The following is a 27,314-nucleotide window of genomic DNA, read 5'->3' as shown; positions in this document are numbered from 1 at the left end:
CGAAATGGCTGAGAAAATTATTTTTTCAAATTTATTTATAGATAATTAAATTCATCGTTAAGAATGGCATAAAAGTAGAAATTTGTTAAATTTCATTTTGAAAAATACTGGTAGCTAATTTTTATGTGAATACCCCTCCTTTAACAGTAAAAAGTTATTCCATTATCCTTTCGTTCATATTTCATATTTTTATTTTAATTCTTTATTCAAACATTTATGAATCTGTATTTTTCTTATTTCGTCACATAGTGCATACCGTTAGAATTTGCATAATATATGTAATTGTCAAAGAAATTTTAATTACGCCAGAATCCCGGGCTGAAAAATTTGCGTTTTTGCAAATTTTTATAAACCCGTGTATGTAATTTTATCGATTGTCGATTTATTTCCTAGAAATTCATATATTAGACTTATATTTCACAAGTTGAAATTTGTATATATATTATTATATATTCCATCATATTTGATATAAAAATTACATGAAATTATGTACAAAATAATAATATCTCACGTAAATTTAATATTATTAAATATTAATAATATTTAATATATATAAAGAACTTTCTATCAAGATTGAGTAAATTAAAATTAAAGTAAAAGAGCAAAATCCAATATGTACATTCATTAAAATGATTTATAGGTTATCAGTAAATGAGAACATATCGATATATATTTGTCGAAATTAAATCAGAAAATAAACTACACAGATACACATATTACAATAAGAAATTCGAAAGTGCAGCTCTCTTACATTATATAAAATGACCAATTGCAGAAATTAACCAAATAATTACAGAGAATGAATAATTAATCATATTCGGTACCTTGTATCACTGGCCAGTTCATAGCGAATTACAGACTATCGTAGAGATTTCTTCTATCGACGATTCTACCTGCTTCCACACACAGAAATAACAAAACAAGTCACAATTTTATATTCACAACATAAAATATACTTTTGATAGAAATTCGATCAAGAATCACCAATGAGACAAGACGACATAGCTTGGCAAACGATGCACTTTTCCCACTGCACTTCATTAAGCCTTTCGCCGCGTGTGACGCTGTAGTCGATTACCGAAACCATATAATTCAGAAGAATCGTAACATATCCTGCATTAAAATATAAAATCATGTTGTCCACAGTGTGTTATTAAAATTTTCGCATTCAATATTGTTAATTTATGTTTTACATATTTTGTAATTTCTAAGAACATAAAATTGTACAATGTTGCGCATGTGGTCCAGCCATCGACGCTGCGTGCGAATTATCGACGCTGGATCGCGAGCACAGTCGCAAGCTTGATTCCAAAGGTAAAAGTTATTTGTGGATTATCAAGTCAATAATAGTGTCATAACTACAAAAGCTCGCGATACAACACACCAAATTAAGGTAATTTCTGTATAAATGAAGTAAACGCCACAGCCAGTTAATTGTATCCTTCGAAATATCGATTTAACCTAATCTAACCTCTGTTTCAGCATCGTGGCGTGGCTGTGATTTCGGTTGCAACTGGACGCCACGTGGCGACGAAAGTGTTCTTTTGTGCAAGAAATAATGGTAGAATTGTTTTGTGTGCAGTAATTATGAGTTTACCACCGTTAACAATGAACTGAGAAGACCACATAGTAGAAAGATCGAAACATCCAAGAAATGGGTAAGTAATTTATTGCGTTTAAAATCGTACGAGAAATTCTGTAACCTAACTTTCTGTTGTCGCATTCAGAATATGATTTCCATGATATGCTTACTGTAATTACTGGTTATTGTCGTACATTTTAATAAAACTGGATTCGAAATCTCTTTTATGAACAGAAATAGAAATCAGATATTCCGAAAAAATATTCTGTATTCACTTATCGTAATTATAACGTAATTTCAAAGCTTGATTGTGCACGGAACAATAATTAAACATATTAAAAACGTTCAGTTAGTTTGATTTATAAATGATCTCATCTACCATAGGAACGAAAGTGAATTTGTTGGTTATGAGAGCGTTAAAATCGTGACGCTTTGTTCTGTAATTGACGCTATTAAATCATAATCGTAGTTAATGTTGTAATAATTTTAACTTTAAATTGTAGTTTAATTGTTTACAGCCTGTGTTTCGTATTTCATATTTGATTTTACGAACTATTTGCAATTATTTTAATACTCTGTCTTTAAACCATTTGAAATGCAAACTAATCTATACAAAAATTAACTTTTTACGTCATATTCGTACATTTGTTAAACATTAGAATACAGAATTACATCTGGTGATTAGTAAATACAGCAATTAGATTAACGATCGAACATTTTTCGTTCGCGCGACGAAACTGAAAGACTGATTTGCATTTTTAGGACTCTTTTTAACTATTTCGTGGCTTTTGAAATCTGTTGCAATTACGAAAATCGCGTCGCCATCTACGATGTAATTTATGCAGCAAATGAGGGGCGACTGCTGCGATGCTGCAGTTACGGAAATATTATGGCTGAACGTAACCGCGTGTGTCAAGTGTCGCTCATAGCGTTAAATTTTAATTAAGCACAAAAATTATCTCGTAACGATTACGACTAATATCGACGCAACTATTTTGAACATTTTTTTTTAAATCTATTCTTCCGTTCTCTTTGTTCGAGTCACGGTAGCTATCGATTTTTGAAATATTAATTTCTTGCCGTTGCCTGAAATTCGCGAGATAATATTTACCGCTGAAAAACGGGATGAAAAAGTACAAATATAAACATTTAATAAAAAAAAAAAAATAAATAAATGACATAGTTTCGCGTTGAATATAAGCGACGGCTGAAAAAATTAGGCTTCTAACTGTGTTTCAGTTGTTTGCCATGGTTCTCGGTATCATCGAAATTACGAGAGTGGGATTGAATTATTAATTCCTGAAAAAGTACTCCGCAATTTTAACCGTAGCGAAAGTACATAGGAAAGATAATTCGAATCCACCCTCCAATCGCAATCCCCGTTGAAACACGAACCGTGACTACTCCCCTTTACGCGCGATCACTTTAATCCTCGCTCTACGATCGCCTGTCTCCGGGAAAGGCAAAGAAGTTTCTTTTACGAAACTCTCGTTAGTCTGGATTCGCGACAAACGCCGAACAGGCGATGCGATATACTTTTGCTCTTCGAGTCAGTTTCCCTCTCCGTCGGAGTCATCCCCCACGTATCCGGCTTTCCCCTGAAATCTCGAGCCCGTGATCGTTGTCACGTACAGGAACACCCCTACCGAAACGTCCTTAATGCAGTTGACGACTTTATGGATATTCGTCTATATTGGCTTTCTGTTCTCAAAGAAGCTCGAAAACGCAGTAAAAGTATCTTTACATTTTGGAAAGATTAAAAAATCTTGCGTGACCAAGAACGGTGGTTTTGTCTAGACAATTATAATTTATTTGCACGCTGACATTCGAGGAAAATTTATTATTTGTATCAGTCTAAGAAATATGTAATAATTTCGTATTTATTCTATTTAATTTGCCAATTATGAGGGTTTCTTTGCAACTCAAGTTTAATGCTTGAACTAATAAGTAATAGATTAAGAGAGATTATTAGTCGAAGTACGGCAGATGTAGAATTACGATAAAGCGAACGGTATTTGAATAAAGCAATGTAGAATTTGGAACTCTGTACAGTATGCATTCTGTTTTAGGCTGTCATAAGCTCAGTACCCGAGCAGAGACAACTTAAGGAGGTATGTGAAATGTAATCGCTGTTATCTCTCCAGCTGGCTGGACTTCGTACACATTGGACACAAGGACGAGAAACAGCGAGAGGTAATGCAGAAAACTTTGTGACAACCTGACAGGGAGAAGGTATGTACATATGTATAACAATCTGACCGAATGTATTGCACCTAGAAATGTTTATGTGTAACGGATCGCTTTTAAATCTGCTCAAATTCTCGCAAAGATAATTATAATAATAATAACTAAAAATTATAAAGACCACAATGGTTCAATACTTAGTAAGAATGATGATTTAAGATATATATATTGAAATATTTCTTTTTAGTTAAAGATATACCATGTACTAATTTTATAATCATGGATATCTTGTTTTATATTTGGACAATCTCCATATTTTCTATTTGTATTTTACTCCTTTTTAAACTAAAATACTCAAATAGTATTGGAACACTCATGAATTCAAGTAGTATTCGAATAATGTCAGAGTTAATGTACATTTAAATAATATTTGAGTTATATTTATCAAATATTTGACCCCCTCAAGTTTTTAAATACTTGAATACACAAAAAGTTAAGCTACAGCATGATTTTCCCACCACTGTGGTAAATTTCCATCATGCTGATTTCCTTTCATTCCATCCAAACATGTTAAGATATCACGTTTTTCCAAACTGCCATTGGTTTATTTATATACATATATTGCAAAATTTCCCAACTAGTTCTCTCTATTCTACTCTCTTATGAATTGCTTTTTCCTCGCCGCTCCCTCACATATTCCAGCAGAGTGTAAAACGTTTCTGATGGTTGAGCAGTTCTTTGATGATGAGGCAATGTCAGTGGATAAACTTTGAGCACTTACAAATAATCGTTTTGCGTTGCTCCTATTGCAATATTCCACTTCTCTATCATAGTGAGTACATAGTTCTGGCAGGTCTGATCGTGGCTTTAGTTTCAATACTGTTAGTTCTACTTTTATTTCTCTGACTGTTATTAAATAGAACTGAAGAGAATTGATTCTAATTTAAATTTAACAACTTCGTTTTGAAGTACTCCGAGCCCAAAAATATCCGTTTTGCAAAATTCTACACGTTTGGGGGTGTATAATTTTCGCGTTAGAACAAGCACTGGATAAAATATAGCATTGTTTGCAAAGGTAACGCACAGATATATTGTAATTTTCACTATAAATTGGCCGAAATTGACTCGTAATCGAGAACGATACAATGAACGTGTAAAGGGGCAGCCACGTTTCCGCAAAAAAGACGTCTGTGTAGGCATTAGAAAGCGCGTAAGAAACGGGGGGCAACAAACAATGCGGAACCTTGCGAAAAGTTTCGCACTTGTAAAAGCGCACCGGGGACGGGCTGCGAAAAGGAGATCGAACTTCTCCTCCGACTCCGACCGCCATCTTTAATAATTTCACACTTCAGAAAAATGAACAGACTATTCATAATCCTTTCCCTTGGCGGGGAGGGGGAAGAGTCCGTCCTGACGCCGAAAACCCGCCAAAAGCGATCTTCCAGCTCCCCTCTGGCCCTCGGTTCGTCTCACCCCTTGCGGAACGCAGCCGGGTGCTCATTCATTTAATTTCAGTCATTGCTGGCAGTCGCACCCCTGTCGTGCGACCGACAAAAAATAATTAGTGAAGCCTTACACCCCACCCGGTCTCCTCGCCCGCCTCGCTTCGTCCCCCCACCCCCACCCCCGTTAACCACCCTGCAACCCCCTATCCGACTTCATCCTTCCTCGGTTACGACGACTATGACGGCGACGACAACGACGACGGCGACTCGACGCCCCCTTTCAACCCCACGTGTACGTACCTTGCGCTCGAATCCTCTCTCACCCTCCCCCTTCTATTTCTCTCTCGCTACCTCTCTCTCTTCTCTCCCTGTTCCTCCTGTTACCCTGCCAACCCGAGCCCATCCCCTCGCCTCTCGGTCTCTAACTTCGCTACCCTCGTTCTCTCCTCCTGCACCACCGCCGTCCTCCTTCGCCTCCTCTCTTGAGCCACCCTCCTGAGCAGCCGCCACCGCGCCGTTCTACCGCCAAAACCCTAGCTCAGTCAGCCACCCCCGGCGCGCTCTATCTCCCTCTCCCTCGTCCCCTTTCTCTTTCACCGTAACCCACCGCACGCCCCCCCCCGTGCCGCTCACCCTCGACGTGGCCTCGGGCGGGATGATTCAGGCGCCAGTAGGGCGCACCCACCTTGGGCACGGTGTGTGTGTATGTGCGCCAGTATGTAGGTGTGCGTGTACGTGTGTGTGTGTACGCGTGGGGTGAGTTGGAACGGATGAAGGCAGAGGTGAGGGCGGTGGACGTGGGCAGAGTGAGCGAGAGAGGAAGGGAAACGGGGTGGAATCAGTGACGGTGGAGGAGGGAGGGGGTGAGAACAGAGAACAGAGAGTGTATCGGGGACCTGGAGGGTCGGATAGCTGTGGGAGGGAAGGGGGGGGGAGAGCGCGCAGTTCAGAGGGAGAACTGCCAGAAGGTGGATGGAGATAGAGTGCGCCAGAAGGTGGAAGGGGGGAGAGATACGCGCACACGGAGGGTGGTTTTCCTCGGCTGAGATATAGGCACCGCCGACGCCGCGGTGGGTTATATCCTGGGCTAAGTAATACAAGGAAAAGTGCTACGTGAAGCCTTCCTCCGGAGAGAGCCCTTCGCTCTTTCTCTCCTTCTCTATTTTTTCCCTTTTCCCGCGCTGGCTCCGCGCACGGGATCGTTCCTCATCTCTCTCGCGTCTGTCTGTCTCCGTTACGCTACGCGGGGGCGAGATTCTCTGTTCGCCAACCGTCTTTTCTCTCCGTTGGCGCGCTTTACGGTGCCGCAGTCTCGGCAGCACAGGTGCACGTCGCGATGCATTCTCGAGGGGAACGCGTTACGCGGATACGGGGCAGCTTTGTTGCGCCGATGAACAACGCTGCTACCCCCGCCGACGCGAGAATGAGTATGAAATGAATTACCGTTGGATGCTCGTTAACGGATACTTCGGCGAATTACGTCGCCCGGGTGCACGGTGGGACGGATTTCCTAAAATGCGATCGAAACACGTCAATTTGTCATCCCCTCGCGCTAACGAACGTTCGAATAATTAAAAAAAATACTTTCCAGTTTCTACAAAACGGAATTACATATTAAGGGATTTGTTATTGACTCGATTTAACTTGACTAGATATATTTGAATGAAACTTACACAATATATTTTTACTTTTTTAATTTTAACGTACACGAGCTTTATTTAACACGCAAACTGTTTCCTTCATAGTTGTGAAATTCTGATTTTTCATGAATAATAATACAAAGTGTGCTTCTAAAATTAACGATATTAGTAAATAAAGAAATTACAAATACGATAACGCAAAAATTCAAACAGAAGCCTTGTAGTAAAATGCAAAATAACAAAATTCAGACTTTTGTTTACATGGACGCCACTCGAGGGCTAAACACTAGCCAGATTTAAATGAAATGAATATCGCTACTAACACACTGACGTCTCTCATTATTTTAATATCTTATATCTCAGAAATATTCTGTAGATGACTCGAGCGACGATCGAAACGATCGAATAAAATAGAAATTTTGGAAAAGCGTTGACAAGAATGAGTATAAATAAATAACGTACGTCGGTTTCATCCGAATAAAATGTTGCCCGTCTCTGGCGAGGGTCGACGCGTGGAATAATTATGGAATAAATTATAGTTGGGTGCTCGTTAACGGATACTTTAGCGAATTACGTTACGCGGATGGCATGCGCGAGTCTCGTTTCCGCGGGAAAGACGCCCGCACGCGCAAAAACTGTTGGGGGATAATTGTTTCGATCCTTTCGTGCCTCCGCGCGGTGTTCTTACATTTCCGTGCTTCTCTCGGCTTCGATACTGTTGCGCGCTGATTTACGGGGTGTCTCGAAGTTACTAATAGGGCAAAAAGTCGCGTAGATACCCGGAGCGTACGAACTTCGCTGGTTAATAGAACTCGCGGAGGGAAACAAAAACGGCCAGCAAGTAATGCAGTTGGCAAGACCTGGTATAGAAATGAATATATGATATTACAATATCATATACAGGGTGTTCGGCCACCCCTGTGAAAAATTTTAATAGAGGATTTTAGCGGCCAAACTAAGACGAAAATCAAGAATACCAATTTGTTGATGGAGGCTTCGTTAAAAAGTATAATTGAATTCAAAAATTTCAAATCGTTCTGGAAAAATTATTTTCGGTTGCGGGGGTCAATTACAATCATTTTTGGTGAATAGACATACCCCCGAAATACTGCGCATTTTCGAGAAAAAAATTCAGTACGGTCGGAACTTTAAACGTTAATAACTGTTTAACGAAGCCTTCATCAACAAATTGGTACTCTTCATTTTCGTCTTATTTTGGCCTCTAGAATCCCACATTAAAATTTTTCCCAGGGGTGGCCGAACACTCTGTATATTATTGCAGAATTAAGCTCCCTCATTTTAATCGTTCTATGTAATCGATTTCTTCTGTTTCTACAGAAAGATTTTTTTACAATTTTTTTTCTGTTGGATTAACACAATATTCCAGCTGAAAATTGTGATTATTAGTTGCGTTTTTAATATTTTTAATGTCAAAATATATGTTACATATATTTATCAGTTTTTGGAAACTTCATTTTGTGCAAATGGAAGTACCTAAACACCAGAATTTTCAATGAATATTCATAAACAAACTTCCCAGAGAGCACGCAAACTTGTCACGAGATTAATAGATGCCATCGAATAAATGTCAAGTTGAATTTTGTTGTATTTCAACAAAATAATTTGCCCCCGGGAAAGCTTAATAAAAGTGAATCGCGTTAATGTTAAATTAATTATATAAATAAATTACGCGTCCAATAGAATCAATATCCATTTGTGTCGTAATTAATAAAATTACCAGTCATTTTGTAGTATATTCAATCATATAAAAATAAATTAACTAAAAAGCTGGATGAAATTGAAATTAATTTTCAGATACATGCTTGGTCAAAATTCTTTACTTTCTTTATCAAAGTATTGTTTAAACGTTGCCCGATCTATCAAGCAATCTAATTACGCGTCAAACGCGAATAACTTGGAGAAAGAAAACATTTATACCGAAAGCGGAAGCGAATGAAACAATGTTCTGTGTTTGATATTTTTTCATGGAAAATAACAATGGGGGAGAAGATTATAAAAATACTGAACGCCCTTCAAGAATGGTGTAGTTTGCGCGTCAGCTTGAATCCCCATACGCATTATCACCGAAGACGGGGTTATTCCGTGGAAAGCAAAATCCAGGGGAAAAATGCGAAGGAACCAGCTGAGGTAGTGGAAAGTCGAGATGGTAACTTGAGAGTGGATGGCGCATAGATATAGGTTTCCCTGCCCGTGGCGAGAAAAATGTGAAGCAGAGAGGTTTGCGTAGAGTCGTGTTCGTACAACTACGTGAAACTCGAATAAACGTGTTTTAAGGGGGACAACCACTATTTTTTATCGAAATTCGACAATTTTTTTCACTGTTTTCAAAAGTTCAACTATCGAAAAATATATTCCCCGAGGTTTATTTAAAAATTTTCGGGAAATAAAATAATTGTGAAATATTCACGAGAGTATGACGGAATGTTCAAACGAGTTCAAACGCGATGTTCGAGATAGTTTTCAAAATTTTTCGATATACAATGCCCTTATTTACTAGACATTTTAGTAGTACGTTTTCGCTTTTCTATTTGATTTCCTCCTGACCTCTTTTTATGATTTTATAAATGAAGCAAAAGAAAATTTTGTTCTGCAGAAAAGAGTAGCGATAAAATTAAATTTAATCAAAAAATGAATTTGAAAAGCTGCAATTTGGTTTGGACTGAAATTCTTATTCGCGGAATATGTTATGTTCTCCTTTAATACGATAAGAGGAAAATTTAATATTACTTTCCCGTTATCATAATACAATCTCTAAAACACTAGGTTTTGTGGCTCTATATATTTGTTGCTCGTACTTCGCGATATTGCGTGGTTAGGGCAAAAGTTGGGTGAACATTTTTTACAACAATGGCGCAGCTACGAGTCTAGTATACAGGGTGTTCGGCCACCCCTGGGAAAAATTTTAATGGGGGATTCTAGAGGCCAAAATAAGACGAAAATCAAGAATATTTGTTGATGAAGGCTTCGTTAAACAGTTATTAACGTCTAAAGTTCCGCCGAACACCCTGTATACTAATAAGAGTAAAAAGCTAAATTAAAGCAGAATTTTGAGTTCAAGATGCTTCTGCGACGAGTAATTGGTAATTGTAGTATGCAGAAAACCTTTCTTTTTGGTTAGAGCGCAATTGAAAACTCGAATTTACAATGAAATGCTACGAATATCGAGGATACATGTTAAAAATTGTTTTTAACATTAAAAATTAGTATTTTCTCCAGCAGCTTTAATAATATCTCCCACAAATTTCATCAAAGATTTTAAGGCACATTATTTCTTGCTCGATGGCGTCTTCCTAACATATTCCAAACACGTTCGATGGGATTTAGGTTTGAAATCCGTAATGGCCAAACCTTTCGTCGCATTTCAGTCTCCAAAAAAGTTCGAATCACAATGTACATTGAAATCAGTGAGTAACATTTCGCGTGGTTCCCTTGTATAGTTGCTGTTTCGTAACAAGAAATTGTACGTGTTGCGACACGACCTTTTTTTGCTACATTGCGTCTTCTAGAAGCGGTAGAGCGTCAGTGAGGAAGATTCTATCTGCGCAGACGAAGTTGGAAAGAACTTACGAACGTGAAAGAGTATGGCTTCGTCTCTTAATAAATATGGTTTCCTCGGGAGCGTAGCATTGCAAATGCTTTAACACATGTAAGGCATAAATAAGAGCCACAAAGGTTGCCCGATGTATCTCTGTTACAATCAGTTGAATCCGTAAACTTTTTTCGTATAAAGAAAATTCAATTGTTTCTACATACCACATTACTATACAAAATTAAATTCTATAAAACATAATCCTGGTCGATTGAATTAGAACTACCACAATATAGAAATCATTCAATTTGCAATCTATTGCAATCACTTGTATATGTACATTTTTGGTGTAAAAGAATATTTAATTAATTTTGTACATTATCTGTGTATAATATAATGTATAAGATTTATTTCTATTTATTTTTATTTGACATTATTGTCGACTGTATAAATAACTATCTTGACTGACAAATTTGTGAAAAGAACCTAATTATGATAACTTAATATTTTTATAGACCGCAATGTATTTTCTTTGTTACTATACTTTTGCACGTTGCAAACGGATAAGTATTTTATAAAGTATAATGCACCTGTTTATTTCCACGGATAAAAAGATTGTTTAAGCAGATATTGCTCGAAGTTAGCACCGCGTTTAGAATTCGCGGTACGTCGCCCGCCATTTCTTGAAGTTTAAAGTAAATTCTCCGTGCTTGTCAAAACGTACAACATTATATAGATCATCCCCCACTGCGCCAGCGGGCGAAGCGAAATTAGCAAAAGTGAAAAGTAAAGACACCCTCTGGTGTCGCTAATGCCGCGGTCCAAGGGCGAGCATTCCTTCGCACAAGGGGTAGCCAAGATAAATTACATAACAATATAAGTAGGCGTCGAGAGTACGAGCCTGGAGGGGTGAAAAACCCCCTCCGTTGAAGGAAGAATAAAGCACCGTGCAAACAGTCCTCGTGGAATCCACTCGCCCCTGACGAAACTTGCTTCGAAAAAAAGGTCGCCGTTTGTTTAAAACGTATATTATCCGTGACAGTTTAGAAATGCTTCGAGCTACTTGCAAGAAAGCATTTTAAACGATCATTAGTCTGTAGAATATTTATAAAAAATATTATGAAAATTCGAATAGGGGCGATGTGCTTTTATTTGAAATAAAATACGCGATCTCACGTGATCTCGACGAGCAGGTACTAAACGTTTTTGGTTTCATGTTATTATTATATGAATGCAAATTTATGCATTCAAAAAATTCAAATACGCGACCAAAATTTCTCCCTAATTTGATCACGCTTCTTGCCTTGTGCACGTAACAATGGAAGCTCGTTCCTATACATTCCTAATCAGCGAAGGGTCCAAAACTAAAGAATTAAAAATTTTTTAAAATCTTTTCCAAAGTAAATTTCAATTATTTATCAAAATAAATAGTAACATTTAAAACACCCTGCATATTCGAGATCTATTTCAGCATATTTCAAAGTTATAGAAAATGAAAATTTCTCGTTTCAAGTAATTTCAATCGTCATTTAGAACCAGTTCGTTCGACACTTTTGTGCATTAGTGAAACTTAACTGAAGGTAAACTAAAGTTAAACGAAAGGTGTGTATAACAAGGTGTACGCTCTAATGAAGACATTCACCTAACATTCCCGGACAAAGACTATCGTTTCACGAATATTTTCGTTCCCGTGGCTAAAAAATTCCCACCCTCGTAGACACGTAAATGCAAAGCAGGGTCGCGACTGGGAACGGTGGCAAGGCAAGGAGGAATCCTTGGGAAATAAATGCGTGACAAATACCCGCGACGTTTTAACAACGCCGGGGCGTTCGCGAGAAGCAAAGGACCATTCATTTCAGCCGCATTGTTTCGGTTAATGCGTGACATGTGGTTGAAAAAACACAGTAAAACTCCAACGGCGCACCAAGTGCCGACCCCTTTATCGCCCGGAGAGGGGTTAGCGATTCATCCCTTCATTATTCGGGAATTAGTAACCCCATTTCGTTTCCCTTCCCCTCCGCCTCCGCCCGTTTCCTCGCCCACCCTTGCTGCCGACTACGCTGCTCCCTGACCCTGTTATCTCGCTGGCCGCGTCTGCCTTTTCTATCGCTGCATTGTGCCAAGTAACACGAAAGGGACGTTAAACTGATTTTTACCCCGTTGAAGTTCACCTCCGGCCGACGTCATCCTTGACACGTATCTCACTTTCTTAATTTCCAAAGGGTCTAGCCTCCAGTAGGATCGATAAAAGATTTTACGGTTTAACTCTAACATCGATAATCGGAAGTCACGGCGATCGGTCCAAACGAACTGAATTTTATTCGAATATTTCATTTTTATACGATTGTAATACCTTAAACGATTTTATAAAAATTTAGATTTAATAAAACTGTACAGAGGAAGTATTTTGTAATCGTTGACTTTTCGTTAATTTGTAACGTCAACGATTTCTCAAAGGGGGAGATCGAGTTTAGAGTTCACCAAAGATCGGTGGACGAGGAATAGTGGTTGAAACTAGTAATTCACAGTAATCTGGTATAAATGCAAGTTTATTAAAAAATAATTGAGTTCTTGTTGATTGTCCCTATAGGAAATCTGTTGTCGTCGCGTGTTCGATTCTACGTATTATGTAGTCACTGGAACTCGAATATACAAGTACAAAGACGGTGTCTGATTGCAATAATAAGTATTTTGACGACGCGATTCTTCCAAACTGCGAGTATTACTCACCTGAGCGTAGGAGTAACTTAATGACGGACTCGAGGGTGATAGGCCTGAGAGTTCGTTAACATTACGCGGACGTGCTCGATCCAGAAGACTAAAGAATACAGAGCAGAGAGGTGCCTCCCTAAAGATAGCGAGTCTCGTTTCTAACCTTTAGTATATGATAATCTGGGAGAATATTTCATATTCGCGGTACTTGAATCTGAGCAAGTGCTCATGGATTGCAAGAGAGTCTTATAATTTGAAGAATTATTAAGTACTTTAAATTAACACGATTGATTTTAAGTCAGCAAGAATTACAATTCAAAATTTGAAGTTATACGCGTGACTCTGACCACTAAAAACTCTAATATGATTTAACGCTCTATTAGGCTCAGCTGTTCAGATCAGAGTGTCGATCGATGGATCGACGTCGTGGTCCTTTGGTGGGTTCCCAGTTGGTGGGGATCGACGCTTGCGCATCTACAGGGTGTCCCGTAAATAGTGTAAGAGCCGGAAATGTGGGGTAGCTGAGACGATTCTGAACAACAATTTCCTTTGCAAAAATGTCGGATGGAGCTTCGTTTTTGAATTATTAACGAAAAACACTGACGAATCACGGCGCGTGCCTGCCGCGCGCTCAGGGCCGTCCGAACTAAGAGAGCCACCGTGTCGGGTAGGTAGCAAGATGTGCATCGGAGATACGTCGAGGAACGAATACAAATAATTAAAAATACTACCACCGCAACTGTTACCTCTGCGGATTGAATAAATCAGCCAGCTAAATCGAATTTATTAATTATTTGTATTCGCTGTTTCCAAGGAAGAAGGAATAAAATGTGGGAAGATGCTCTCGGAATTTTTAGGAAATTAATTCTTCGCACCTGAGTAACGCTTCTCGCCAGAGTGTATTAAAATTAAAATAAGAATTATTTTCAGAAAATTAAAATAAATACGGTAAGAACCATTTGTAATCGTTTGTTATTAAAAACTGTACTGGAAAAGCAGGCTGGATTTGTGCGTACCGAAACATTCTTCGCATGCAAGGGGTTAATAGAGAATTAATTGAAATTCGCCTTACCCATTTACTTGCAAGTTGCAATAGGGCCGGTTAGTGCACCCCTGTCGATCACGGAAAGGTCGAAGACCCCAATAAAAATCAGCTGATGGGACGGCCCGGTCACTGCACTCGCTTCTTACCCCGAAAACACTTCACAGCACGGTCACTAGCACTTTTCACTTTTACATTTTCGGGGTAAGAAGCGGGTGCAGTGACCGGGCCGTCCCATCAGCTGATTTTTATTGGGGTCTTCGACCTTTCCATGATTGACAGGGGTGCACTAACCGGCCCTATTGCAACTTGCAAGTAAATGGGTAAGGCGAATTTCAATTAATTCTCTATTAACCCCTTGCATGCGAAGAATGTTTCGGTACGCACAAATCCAGCCTGCTTTTCCAGTACAGTTTTTAATAACAAACGATTACAAATGGTTCTTACCGTATTTATTTTAATTTTCTGAAAATAATTCTTATTTTAATTTTAATACACTCTGGCGAGAAGCGTTACTCAGGTGCGAAGAATTAATTTCCTAAAAATTCCGAGAGCATCTTCCCACATTTTATTCCTTCTTCCTTGGAAACAGCGAATACAATTAATTAATAAATTCGATTTAGCTGGCTGATTTATTCAATCCGCAGAGGTAACAGTTGCGGTGGTAGTATTTTTAATTATTTGTATTCGTTCCTCGACGTATCTCCGATGCACATCTTGCTACCTACCCGACACGGTGGCTCTCTTAGTTCGGACGGCCCTGAGCGCGCGGCAGGCACGCGCCGTGATTCGTCAGTGTTTTTCGTTAATAATTCAAAAACGAAGCTCCATCCGACATTTTTGCAAAGGAAATTGTTGTTCAGAATCGTCTCAGCTACCCCACATTTCCGGCTCTTACACTATTTACGGGACACCCTGTATATACTATCGCGGTGAAGATGTTCTATCCGCGCTATCTCTTGGACTAGACATATCGGTAAACTAGAAACCTACAGGGAATATGTAACAATACCTGAAACAATTTTATAGAAATTTAAGTTTAGTAAGACTGTACAGGAAATATTTAATTTTGGTATCGGGCTTGTTTCTTCATAAAATTAATTTAAAATCGTTTGGACACATTTGAGGGCACTTCAAGTGTCTCACAAATTAAAACCTTGGAGCTAGTTCCATTCTCTGTCTGTTTATTTGCATCATTCATATTTGTATATATTTTATATCCTTTATTAGATTCTAAATTCTCTTAAAAAGTTTCTAAATACAATTGAACAATAAGTCGTCATCAAAAAATGAATAGAAACTTTATTACCGTCTGTTTAATTTCACAACTAGATTGCAGGCTAAAGTATTCTAAACGCTTTAGAATACCAAAAAGGATACGTTATCAAGTTTAACGAGCACGCATTAGAAATGATAGCGACAAAGATAACCACACGCAGGCAGCAGCAGAGAATCCCTGCCACCTCCAATTTGTATATTAAACACCGCCCAAATTCAATTCCCGTAAATCTGCGATCTCTTTGTTACAGGACCCTTCAGAGTCCCTAATTGTCCCTCAATTAAACGCCCAATTATTTACACACAGTATCAATTTAAATGACAAACGAGGCCTTCGAGCGTTCTCGGAACCGCGTCTTCCGGCCAGAAGCTTTCAGCGAGCTTAACCGACCAGCTCAGAGGGTTAATTTCGAATTCGATGCTACATTCTTTGTTCCACGGCGCTTAATCGACTCGAAGTCAAACGTTCTTACAAGGAAAGAGATCCGAGCGTAGCTCTGATTTTTTTATGATCTTTTGCTTGATTATAGAGCTTTGTAAACCGTAGCCAATGGGTACTTGATTTTGGGTGAAGATGGTTAATAGTTCAGGAGATATTTAATATTAAAATTACGGTTACCCGTGATTTTTCCTGCAAATTCCAATTTGTGTTGTTCCTTTCTACTTTTGCATCTATTTGCTAAATTATATGTACCGAAATGTCGCTATTTTAATATTATTTAAAAAGAAATTTTGTTCCCAGAACTTAGAAAGCAAGACAGAGAACTATTTGTAACTTATTTGTCAAGATTATGACGATTAGTAATATTATTTTATAAAGTAATGCATTAACTGTTTGCAAAGAACTCGATTTTAAAATATACTTTACAGGTTTATAAGTGTAGCATAAATTTTCAAAAGAAAATGAATAATTACATTATTTACCGATAGCTTTCGATTATATCCACTCGGTTTCAAAGTCCTATCATAATTAAATATTCGACTACTTACTCTTTCGAACAATATTCAAATTATATTTGTATATGAGGAGTAGAACGTTGAGATATTCGAGGAACAAATAATTCGTGTAGAAGTCCCAGCCCAGATACAAACTGTACAGCTCCGGAGTACCCAAATACCCCTATTATCGAACACCGGTGAACATTTTGGTTATTGACACAAGGGTTAAAGTTGCATCATCCGCCCCCTGAGAAGGCGTCTATCCGGTGCGGAGGCCGGCGTCAAAGACGCGCGTCACCTAAACCCGAGAAGCATCGCGCCGATCAGCGAGATCAACGTCACGCCGAGGCACGACCGAAATTATTTATTTAGATTTAAACAAGCCAGCCGCGGAGCCTGGCGCACATAGCGTACATACGTACCCCACCGTACATAGAGGCAGAGAGAAAGGCCGACACCTCGGCGCCGAACTCACCCTCCTGAGACTCTGCAGACTCACCTCCATCCCCCTTCCATGCACCCTTTCAACCACCCCGCGGGCGAAGCATCCCAATGGCAGCCCCCGTTTCGCAAACCTACACCCTCCACATCCTCCCAACCTCCTTTCTCCTCTCCTCTCCTCTCCCTATCTCTTCTCTCATTCGCTCTCACCCTCTGTCTATCTCTATCCGGGTCTCTTTCTCCCTCTATCTCGTCCATAGCTCCTGCAGCCCGTCTTTCTCGTTCTCCGTGCTACTCGTCTCGACCCGACCATCCGCCCGTCCAACCACCCACCTACCAACCTACAACTCCTACGTACCGAGCGACCCTCGAGCTATCTCCAAAATCATCCCTTACATTCTAGAGCTCGGCGCGCTATCCTCCATAGAGGATAGAAGCGAGTGGAGTCGGACGTCGTCGTCGACGAGGCTGAAAGGGGGAGCCGGCGCGGGTAGGAGGGTAGCTTGAAACGAGGGTAGACACTAGCCGGGATATAGGTAGGTATACTGGATACTACGGGAAAATAAGAGATCTTCCCGCACGACTCGCGATACGAATTACAATGGCCGGCGGGGGTGGCGGCGACCTCTCCGCCCCCGGACAGCTTCGCTAGCCACGGTTATGCTTTCTTACGCTGTTTGAGCCCGTGTCGCGATATTCCAAATTTAAAATCTCGAAACACTGGCGGGGGAGAATTTCCTACCCATACTTTCCCGCCTCAACCCCTCGTTCTACGATCTTTAGTATCGTTGTTCAAAGCAAAAATCAAAATATTGTAATATCTAATTCAATTTTAATATTGATAGATTCCCTTTCCAAACCCTAGTTCTACGACTTTTAGTACCATTTCTCGTTGACAATTCAAATAATCCCTACACTGAAGCTGAATCGAAAAAATATTGTAACATTTACTCAAAATCTAAGTTACAAGAATACTTCCCCTTTTCAACCCCTCGTCGTACGAATGTTTACTGTCATTTAACCCCACTGTTCAAATAATTGCTACACTGAAGCTTCTCAAACTAACAGTCGAATCATTTGGAGAAGTCGTATGGATCGCGTTATATTTTTTTTTCAATCGTGTCATCAAATGATCGCGATCGACTCCGTCCTCGGCGATCGCTCGTAATGGAGTTGCACGATACACGGCAGCCCGGATATTTGTTAATAACTAGATTTACACCCGGCGAGTGCATTAGCTTTGAGCTTGAGGTCGGAGTTTGTGCACGGAACTTCCGTCTGATTCCGTGCTACGGAATATACAGGGTGGTCGACAATTCTCCGGACGAAATTGAACCGAACTGGTCTAGGAGGCTCAAGGAGAGACCTTTTGTTTTCTTCATTTATAAATGGGGTTTTCAAAAGGAAAACTATGTACTCAATTTTAGCTACATTTTGGAAAATAATATTTAAAGTCAATTTTCTCTGCTTTCTATTCAATTGAATCGAAGAGTTTGCTTTCTGAGAGGCTCGTATAACAATACTTACGTATAGGTAAAGCGGAGAAGGCAAAAACAACGCCCTAACAAAATGGCCGCGCTTCTACCCCTCCAGTGTTCTCGACTTACTCTCTTCCTTTCGTAATTTGTGAAATCAATAATAATTCTCTCAAAATATACTTCATCCACGAGGTATACCAAGTTTTTCGAAGTTTATCATTTTTAGAACAACAATTTTTAACATTTTACATCCCTTAAACTGTGTCTGTTCGATACGTTAAATTTATGATTGACGTGTTTGTATCAGTTGATTTGAATCTAAATGTACATGATCCTAAAATTGAACTTTCTTTTTAAATAAATAAAAAGGGTAAAAATAAATTTGCAATAAATTCGTCACCGCGAACTGTAATAAATCTTCTATTCTTTGCTCCGTAGATCAAGTTTCTTTTCCGCTTTAAAAAGACAGTATGAATTTACAGTGATAAATTCACTGCCTGATACTATCAGCGCCATTTTCGAAGTTCGATTTGTCACGATCCACGCGATGGCGGATCGATGTCGTCGCTTAAACACCGTTGAAGCCTAATATGTAGATATCCGCGGTGACGAACGAATCGAGCCCAGGCATTGTCGAACGGGCGGACAATTTACTTTTTTTTTTTTCCTACCCGGAGGAAGCCTGACACGGAGATCACGAGGAGCTCCCCGAAGAACAATGGACGTCACGCACGGCTCGCGAGGCGGGCCGGGCGAGGGGAAAATGTTAAATCGCCGTTCGATCGAGTTACGCCACTTAAGCCCCGATAATATGGTCACCGGTCGGGGACGCCTTAATCAGCGAGTCAAACCGTTGAAAACGAAAGTCGAGAGGCCCGAACGCGGGAAATAAATGGCGGAACGCGACCAGAGACGAGCAAAATTTTATTATTAAAATAAAACGAGCGTACAACAATTTATTCTCAATCCTTATTCGATCAGAATGGTTCAATCTTTATTTAATTCTTTGTGATAGTTGGACGATGTTTTATCCAATATGGCAATCAATTAGAAAACAACCAAAGATTAATTAGAAGGTTCAAAACACAAATTTTTTTAATGAATCATGAAATATTAAACGATAGTACAGAATACAGTTAGTGATTGTAAGAGTGTGGCTCGATTTTGTCGTGTTTGACAGGATATTATAAGGCGAAGGGTTGATTTGAAACACGTTCGTTAATCGTTTTCTTGCTCACATCCGATGAAACGAATGAAAAATATTTGCAGTTCGGTCATTAGCCAAGAAATGATTTTTGTTTAACTGCCCGGTCCACTGTGCGTCAAAATGGCTGCCGCGTGTAAGAACGCGTACGCGTACCGTGAGGAAAGTGTAGCCATTCGTTGAAATCTCCGGTCTAGTTTCGGCGCATCTTAACGCATCACAGGTCGCGCGACCAATCGATACGCTTATTACCGTTATAAATTTCGTATTGTTAATCCAACAAATACGAAGCTCAGAAAACCACGATTTTCTGATCATTACTTAAACTATATTATTATTAAGGGTTGTACGTACTAAGTATCATCATACTTAGTCGATATTGTTGGTCAAATATGTCGAGTTGTTTCTACATATTTTCATTTTTTTATTATTGGAGGATAATATCATACCGACAAAAATATAGGACGTGTGCTAACAGCGCAACGAAACAAGAAATTTGTCCGCCTCTATTACTCTAAATTAAACAGATCAATAATACGTTAAAACCTGAACGACATTTAAATTGGAAACGATTACCAGAAATGGGTTAAATCCTCCTGAATTATTCAAATATATTTTAATTAATTATACCGTTGTAATAAGGTAATATTTCGAGGAACAAGGATTAACATTAAACCCGAATAAAATAATAACATTTACCTTTGCGCATTCCAAGTCAATATATTAAGAGAAACTTGTCAAATTATGACAGCTAATCGGATAAATTCCATATAAAAAATATCACTTGACAACGAGAAATGTATTCCTTTTATTCGTATTATTTTGGAAAATTAATCTAATTATACATTATTTATAATACTAATTGCTCATACCGCGGCGGAAAAACGGGCAAGAGAACTATATCCGTTCGTTGAAATCTCCACCAAATTTCAATAATTATTCTCGATGGATCGTATTGCAAGCATCGAGAACGAGGCAGCATTACAACCGCAAACTTTCCAAATTACGCAATAGCTTTTAGAATCCGTACTCTACCCATTCATAATCATCTCGATACTTAATATCGTCGAGTAAACAGTATATTAACACCACTTCAATGCGAACATCTGCGAGTCTAATATCGACAAAAAAATATTTAAACGTTCAAAGAACGGCTGAAAATACTATCAAAAATAGGTTGCACAATTGCTTGATATAAAGAAACATGTCACGATGAGGGGATGTGAAATATACTGTGTGGAATTGTGTTAATGCAAACGCAAGGGTTTCAGAAGCACTACAAATGTCTGATTATGTAAGGAACCAAGGAACAATCACCACAGTGACACGTTCTTTGACTCATCAGACTTTAGTTTAACACTACACTTCAACATTCAGAATCAAGGAATAACGAACATAATAACAAGAAGTTATTAAATGACATCACCTTGATCGAGTATGTTTGCTTGCAAAGCCGTATTTTCTTGGGTCTTCCTTTGAGTCAATTTTTGTCAACCCATAACCAAACCTCAACATGATGAGTGTTCTGCGTAACAACACCAAGTGCACCCTAGTGAAAAGCCTATAATCACACATAATCCAATGATCAAAATCCAAGGATCTCGTCAGAGTCACCCTTCACGCTACGGATCATGGAAGACACCTCGACTCCAGAAGTATAATCGACCGTCAGGTCACATTTTCTCCGGACCGAGTCTATTTATCATTAGAAAACCGGTCCAGGGGCGTGACCCGTCCAGCAAACCTCAACATCCAGAACCGAGAAGTAACCAGGAAAGTCAGTGTCCCGTGTTTCAATAAAAAAATCTTCGGACGCCAAGGGAGCGGAGACACCAGTGGCCGCGCGGTTGTAAACGGGAAGGAAGAGGAAAGATACTCCGGGTTTCTTAGAATCCTCGTTATTCCAGATGAGCGAAGCTGGCCGTAGACGGGGAAAGCCACGAAATATCCGAAGAAAAACACGTTTCCAGGGCCGAATCGATAGCAACAATGCCATGGCAAAAGCTCGGGGTCTCGCAAGAGGACGAGGGGGGCACCGGGACGCGGGGACGAGGGAGGGGGCTTCACGGCCGTGCTAGAGGGTAGAGGGAGTCAACGAACGAGGGTGAGAGGACGAACAAGACGAGAGAGAAAGCGAGTGCCTGGGGAACGGTAACAGACAGAAAGAGAGAGGGCGGAGAGAGCATGGTACGGAGGCAGCCTTATTGGAATCGCGGAGAGGGAGGTTTTCCTAAGGGCAGAGGGAGAAGCACGAAGAAGACAGGTGGCGCGGGGGAGAGTAGAATAAAGGGTACCGGGGGGGAGAAGAGACAGAGAGAAAGGGGGTCTTAGAGAGAGAGACGGGTGCACCAGTTGATGGAACGAGGCCGCTACAACGCTGGCAACAGCCAGATGGGTAAAGGCTGCATTACCTATGGTGCCTCGAAGAAACGATCCTTACTGAGAGAGCAGGTAACTTGCCTCCGCTTTCTCCTTCGTTAAAGGGGACTCGATGATTCCGTCCTCTTTGTTCGTGATATTAAAGTACGCCGAGGCGCCGGGACGACCGACTCACACCCCCCCTAGCCCGTAGAGCCAGAAGTGTCAATTGCGTTCATTGTTCGTTCATAGACCGGAGGATCGGTCTATCTTTCTACGGTCTTCCTCATTTTCCTTGCGAACGGCTATTGCCAACGACGAACGTACCTCGTTTCGATGCCAATCCTATTTCACACGGTCGCCAGGACGGGGTCAGCAAGCGTAACTCACGCTTTTTAATGTGCTTTTGCGCGATTATGAGCCTGGGGGCACCGAAGCTAACGATACAAGGCTCTGGACGTGGAAAATCAGGTTTAAAAACTTTCAAAAATTCAGTCCTTAACTTTTAATAATAAAAATGGAATTTTTTACAAGGGTGGTTTGTGTCGTTAACTTTGGTATTTCAAGCATTGTCACTGTGCTAAGGTCCATCGCAAAGTGACTGACTCGTTTGGAGTCCTCTCCATGGTAGCCCATATGTTATCCAACACCCTTTATGGATGAAATATCACCATAGGCGAGAGACTCTTTTCGGTGAGGTTTCAGCGCTTCGGACTGTTCGAAGGAACCTAAGTGGCAGTCGTAACAAGATGGTGGATCCTTTGAGGAGGCTTGTTACGTCTGTGACAGCTTCTAAAGGTGCTCCTCCACTGGAAGGCAAACAGCGACCAGAATGCTCCAGTGGGGAGCACCTTAATCGATACGGTGTTTTTCCTGATTTATTCCCATTTTCGTCGCTTGAAAGCGAACATTATTCTTATTCTCTATTCTCTACTCTCAAGTTGTCACAGGCGCGTGATCGAGCCGTGACGACACGAGAGTTAAAAAAATAATAGAAAACTGTACAACAGTGATTGTCGCATATATTCCTAGCACGATTTCTCAACGATAATATTAAAACTTTTCATTATATGGAGGCTCCCAACTCAGTAGACTATACTAGTCCAAAAATCAATAACTAACCGTGAAAGTAGGGGTAGAAAAGCGAAAGAGAAATTGTTCAGATTTTGTGATCTCATATATTTTCCCATCTGGTTCGTGTGCAATTTTAATATAATAAAATAATAATTAATAATAGTTATAAGGATAACTGTCACAGTAATCATAATAATAATAGCAATATTATTCGTAATAATATAGTCGCGCGTTTTACCCTTAACAACTAATTGCGCTATGTTACAACGATTTATGTACAAAATAATAGGGTTTGGTGCTATTCGATACACTCTCGAGCGTATTCAACATCTGCGGCTACTTTCACAACGATTATCAAACTTCTAGTAGTACAAACACGTCCGTGTGATCACACCCTTAAGGCCTACTATGTACCTTGTTGTCCTCGAGGTTCACCGGCTAACGACATGCTATATGATACACGAAAAACTACCTCTAGGCTTAATATCATACACAAGGCTATACTACACGGTCAAATACGAAAAAGTTTAGCGTCGAACGAGTTCCACGAGATGATCACGGCCACGTGACCCACCCCCGTTCACGACGATAGCTCGAACATCGACAAAACAATTCGGTCAGGTTTCGAGGATATGGTCGTCGCGAGAGTTTTACCCCCTCGCGATGCCTTTGGTATAATAACATTCGTATTAAACGAGGTCCCGCTTATTTGGAAACGCTGTTCGTCGTCGAACGATAACGTACTACTCGCAAAACCGGTATCGTCGTATCGAAGTAAAAAATCAATTCCGCAGTCAGGGTTAAGCGTAATTGTGCGCACAGCGATCGCGACGCAGAAGTAACAAAGTTCCGGGAAGTTTCGTAAAGTACGGTAATTCCCGCTCTCGAACAAGAAAATCCAGGACCAGTTCGCTTGAAAGCGGGGCGAGTTGCGATTCTCGTCTACAACCGAGAACGATTCCGTCGCTCGAAAGCGAGTATTCCTGCGTATTCGGAAGAAATAAGTCGGCCAGCCCCATTCGTTACAGTGGTCACCGTTTTCAAGAAAAAATTGAAACCACGAAATTCACTTGAAAGCGGGCTAGGTGGTAACTTTTCTCTGAAACTTAGGCCGAATCGGGGGTAAAAATTGTTACTTGAAAACGGGTATCGTGGTCATTCGGTACAATAGTATCTACTTTCGCGGAACAAAATCAAAAACAGATTATTTTGGTCCTTGAATCCGGGGTAAAAATTCTACCTTAAAAGCGGGGACTACGGTTCAACGAGCTGAACAAGGCTCCTCGATTTATGCAATCCTAGTCTCAGTTTTTTTTAACAATAAAAGATGACGTTCTTAAGTTAGTGCTTCAGTCGAGGATCTTGTTAACCTTGATGAACTATTTTTCTAAACATAGTTCCGAAAATTATTTGTTCCCTGGGTATCGCGTCGTCGTTTGGAAAAATAAAAATTCTCTGACTGGTCTGTCAATGAAGGGCGAGCTACGATCTTATCCGATCGTTAAATATTCAGAAGCTGTCCTGGCGCAACAATCGCCTCTGTCAAACTCGCCGCCCGTTTCGGAGACCGCCTCGCGACCGAATCTCTAAATATCGAACGTTCGCGTTTCGAGGACCGGTGCTCGGTTTGCGGTCGCGATGGCTCCTCTCTGGAAATCGGTGACGTGCGACGGGCGACCCATATTTTGACAGACTCACGAATAATTCGTCTCGTTTCGCCGTCTATATCGGGAGCGCGGAACGATCCGATCCGACGTGGCCGGTTAACTGACGTTGACGCCAGGACGCCGCTGAAGTAATTGATCTTATCCGGTTTAATAGATGATCGCGTTACCCGATAATTCGAATGGCAGCTCGGATCGGATATTGGCCGCGTTAGCGTTGCCTTCCAAGACCGTGGACGAGTTTTGTAGTCGAGTCTGCAGTCGAATTTCATCATCCTCCGGTAGACTCGAACAGCTAGCTCCAAGGATAGTTCGGGGGAGGAATAATTTATTAAATATCAAAAATTAAACGTACAAACGGTTTAAATAATTCCGGTGATCCGTCGTCGCAAAATTTAACCGGATAAACAGTAGAAATCACGTCCGATCCGTTGCGAGCAACAGATTTCGAGCACCGGTGCCCATCGGTACGTCTACTCCGCTCGATTCAACGAGTCCCACAAAAAGCAGACGCACATTTTCAAAACAGGAGTCAACAATCTTTTGGTCCTCCTAGCAGAGAAACGTTCTTCTTTCACGTGTGGTGTTCGCCGGTCTGCACAGACACCTCCGAACCCATCAGTATACCGTTCGACAATACGTTGGTCATGGAAGGCAGAACGAGGGGGCTTGGGATCGTCATGGACGGTCTCAGCCTCTCCGTGAGGGCCAGCATCACTTGGCAGTGCAGGTGCTGAATGGTGGCCAGTAGATTGAGATTGGTGTCGATCAGGCCGGTAGCTGGCGAATATCTGTCCCTCTCGACGGCGTCGATGTCGTCCGCGGGCAGGATGGTGATCTTCTGCTCGAGTTCGGACTCCTTGAGCGCGGCAGCCTTGTTTTTCTCCGCCTGCAGTAGCCTCTGCTGGTGCTTCAGGTACGAAGTAGTGATGGGAAGACTATAGTCTATGGGCGTGTTCTTGGGATCGAGTCCAGGGCTCCACGGCCTTGGCAACGGCTGGCTGGGTTGAGGGGATGGCGTACGGCCCTCTGGCAACATCCTTTTCCTCTTCGACGATGCCGAACTTCTCGAGCTCGCTCGATCGGACTCCGGGGTTCGCCTGGACTCCGGCAGAGTTTCCGTGCTCGGTAAAAAACTCCCCGCTACGGGCTCCTTCTTCAGCAGATTCGTGATACTCAAGGGATTGTACTTCTCCTCCTTCTCCTTATCGGTTTTGTCTATCGAGACGACGCTCCCCTTGTGATGCTTTTGATGCCTGTAGCTGTACAGACCCTTGCTGTCACCGGTTTGATGTCCCTCGCGCGGCTTAGAACTACTTTGCACCGACGTCGTCGACGTCGTCGTGAGGGCGGCGCCCGGGTTGGGGCTCAGCAGCGTCGTCGTCGTCGTCGTTATCGGCGTCGTCGACGTAGACTGCGCCTGGGTGGATAAATTCGTCGGGCTCGGGGTCCGCGGGCGTCGTTGGCATTCCGTGCACCCCAACAGAAATCGCGTTACCGCCTCGCGTGGGAGAAAGGCGTACGTTTCCGTGATCTGGAACAAAACATGATCCACTCGTTAGAATAACAATTCGTTTACCAGTCCGTTCTTTGTTTCGATGATTTTCCCTACCCTCGTTGAATATCTATTCGCTCGCTACTACCACGAGTACACCTTATATCCAATGTATTTTTTCGGCCCATTTTTCTGGGGCTCTAGAAACATCAAAATCCTTCAAACTGCCCAGAAATTATCTGTTACCCCAGTCTATAGTCGCTGTATGTAGTTGTTATCTATCTAAAGTATAATAGAGTAATTTGAGACCAAGTTATAAAAAGTTAGCTTTTTAGTTAGCTGAAAATTAAAATCTGACTCCTAACGGGCTTAAACAATCTCAGGCAAAATATTTCTGAACATTTTCAATATCCCCTAGAATTCCCATTGGACCTAATCTAACTTAACCCAGTCCGCAACATTACGATTGTTCCGTTGATGACTATCGAGCCAAGCCAAAATCTTTTCAAACATTTTCCATATGCCCGGGAATTCCCAATTTGACCCAAATCACGATTCCCACATTAATAGAAATGACTGCCGAGTCTCGACGATCGAGGAGTTCTTTCTGGAAGGATTAGGAAGCTCGGGGTGCGAGACTCGTAGCAAACAGCATGAGTGACCCCTTTTCTTCCTCTGTCAAACGTCAGCGTCACGTGGAGCCGTTTCACGCGGAACGCCCACTGGGGAAAATTCATGAGCAGTAACGGAACTTTGATGTCTTTGCGAGAAGGTATTTAGCCGGAGGGATGTTCTCTGCCTCTTAATAGGAAACGTTTCTCTCTAAGGAGGTGGAGGAGCGGCATAACTTAATCAGGGATGGGAGCCTCCTAGCCGAGAAAGGCAAAGGTTGATGTAGGTATATGTGTATATACACGTCACCGTTTGCGTGTATGTGTGTGCGTGTGTATAGCTGCAAGGTACGGTGAGGTAATTTGATAAGATTTACTTGAGGCTTGCCTGCGAGACGAAGAAAAGAGCTGTAGGTAAGAAACTGAGATAATGGCTTTTGGATCAACGTGACATAGTGGCAAAACTTGTACGAGCCGCGAACGACATTCTTGTTCCCGAGTTTGACGGAGGTTCGAGATTCTCTGATTGAGAAACGTTGATATTCTGGACGATAATAAACGCTAAAAAGATGTACCATTTCCATTCAATACCACGCGAAACTGATCGAAAACAGAGG

The 27,314-nt window shown here is 41.0% G+C and overlaps 1 protein-coding gene across 2 annotated transcripts in view; it reads right to left on the bottom strand.

Moving 5' to 3' along the window:
- Positions 1–23,044: 23,044 nt before the first annotated feature.
- LOC143344096 (uncharacterized) overlaps positions 23,045–27,314 on the bottom strand; it is a 66,023-nt gene continuing 61,753 nt past the window's right edge. For both annotated transcript variants that reach the window (XM_076769771.1, XM_076769772.1), the window contains exon 4: positions 23,045–26,125. In XM_076769771.1, coding sequence (XP_076625886.1) covers positions 25,166–26,125 — 960 coding nt within the window. In that variant the 3' untranslated portion in view covers positions 23,045–25,165. The remainder of the gene's footprint in view (positions 26,126–27,314) is intronic.

The sequence above is a fragment of the Colletes latitarsis genome, chromosome 7 (genome assembly GCF_051014445.1).
Source record: "Colletes latitarsis isolate SP2378_abdomen chromosome 7, iyColLati1, whole genome shotgun sequence".
NCBI lineage: Eukaryota > Metazoa > Arthropoda > Insecta > Hymenoptera > Colletidae > Colletes > Colletes latitarsis.
The sequence above is the reverse complement of the archived record's forward strand: the minus strand, read 5'-3'. Positions and strand labels throughout refer to the sequence as shown.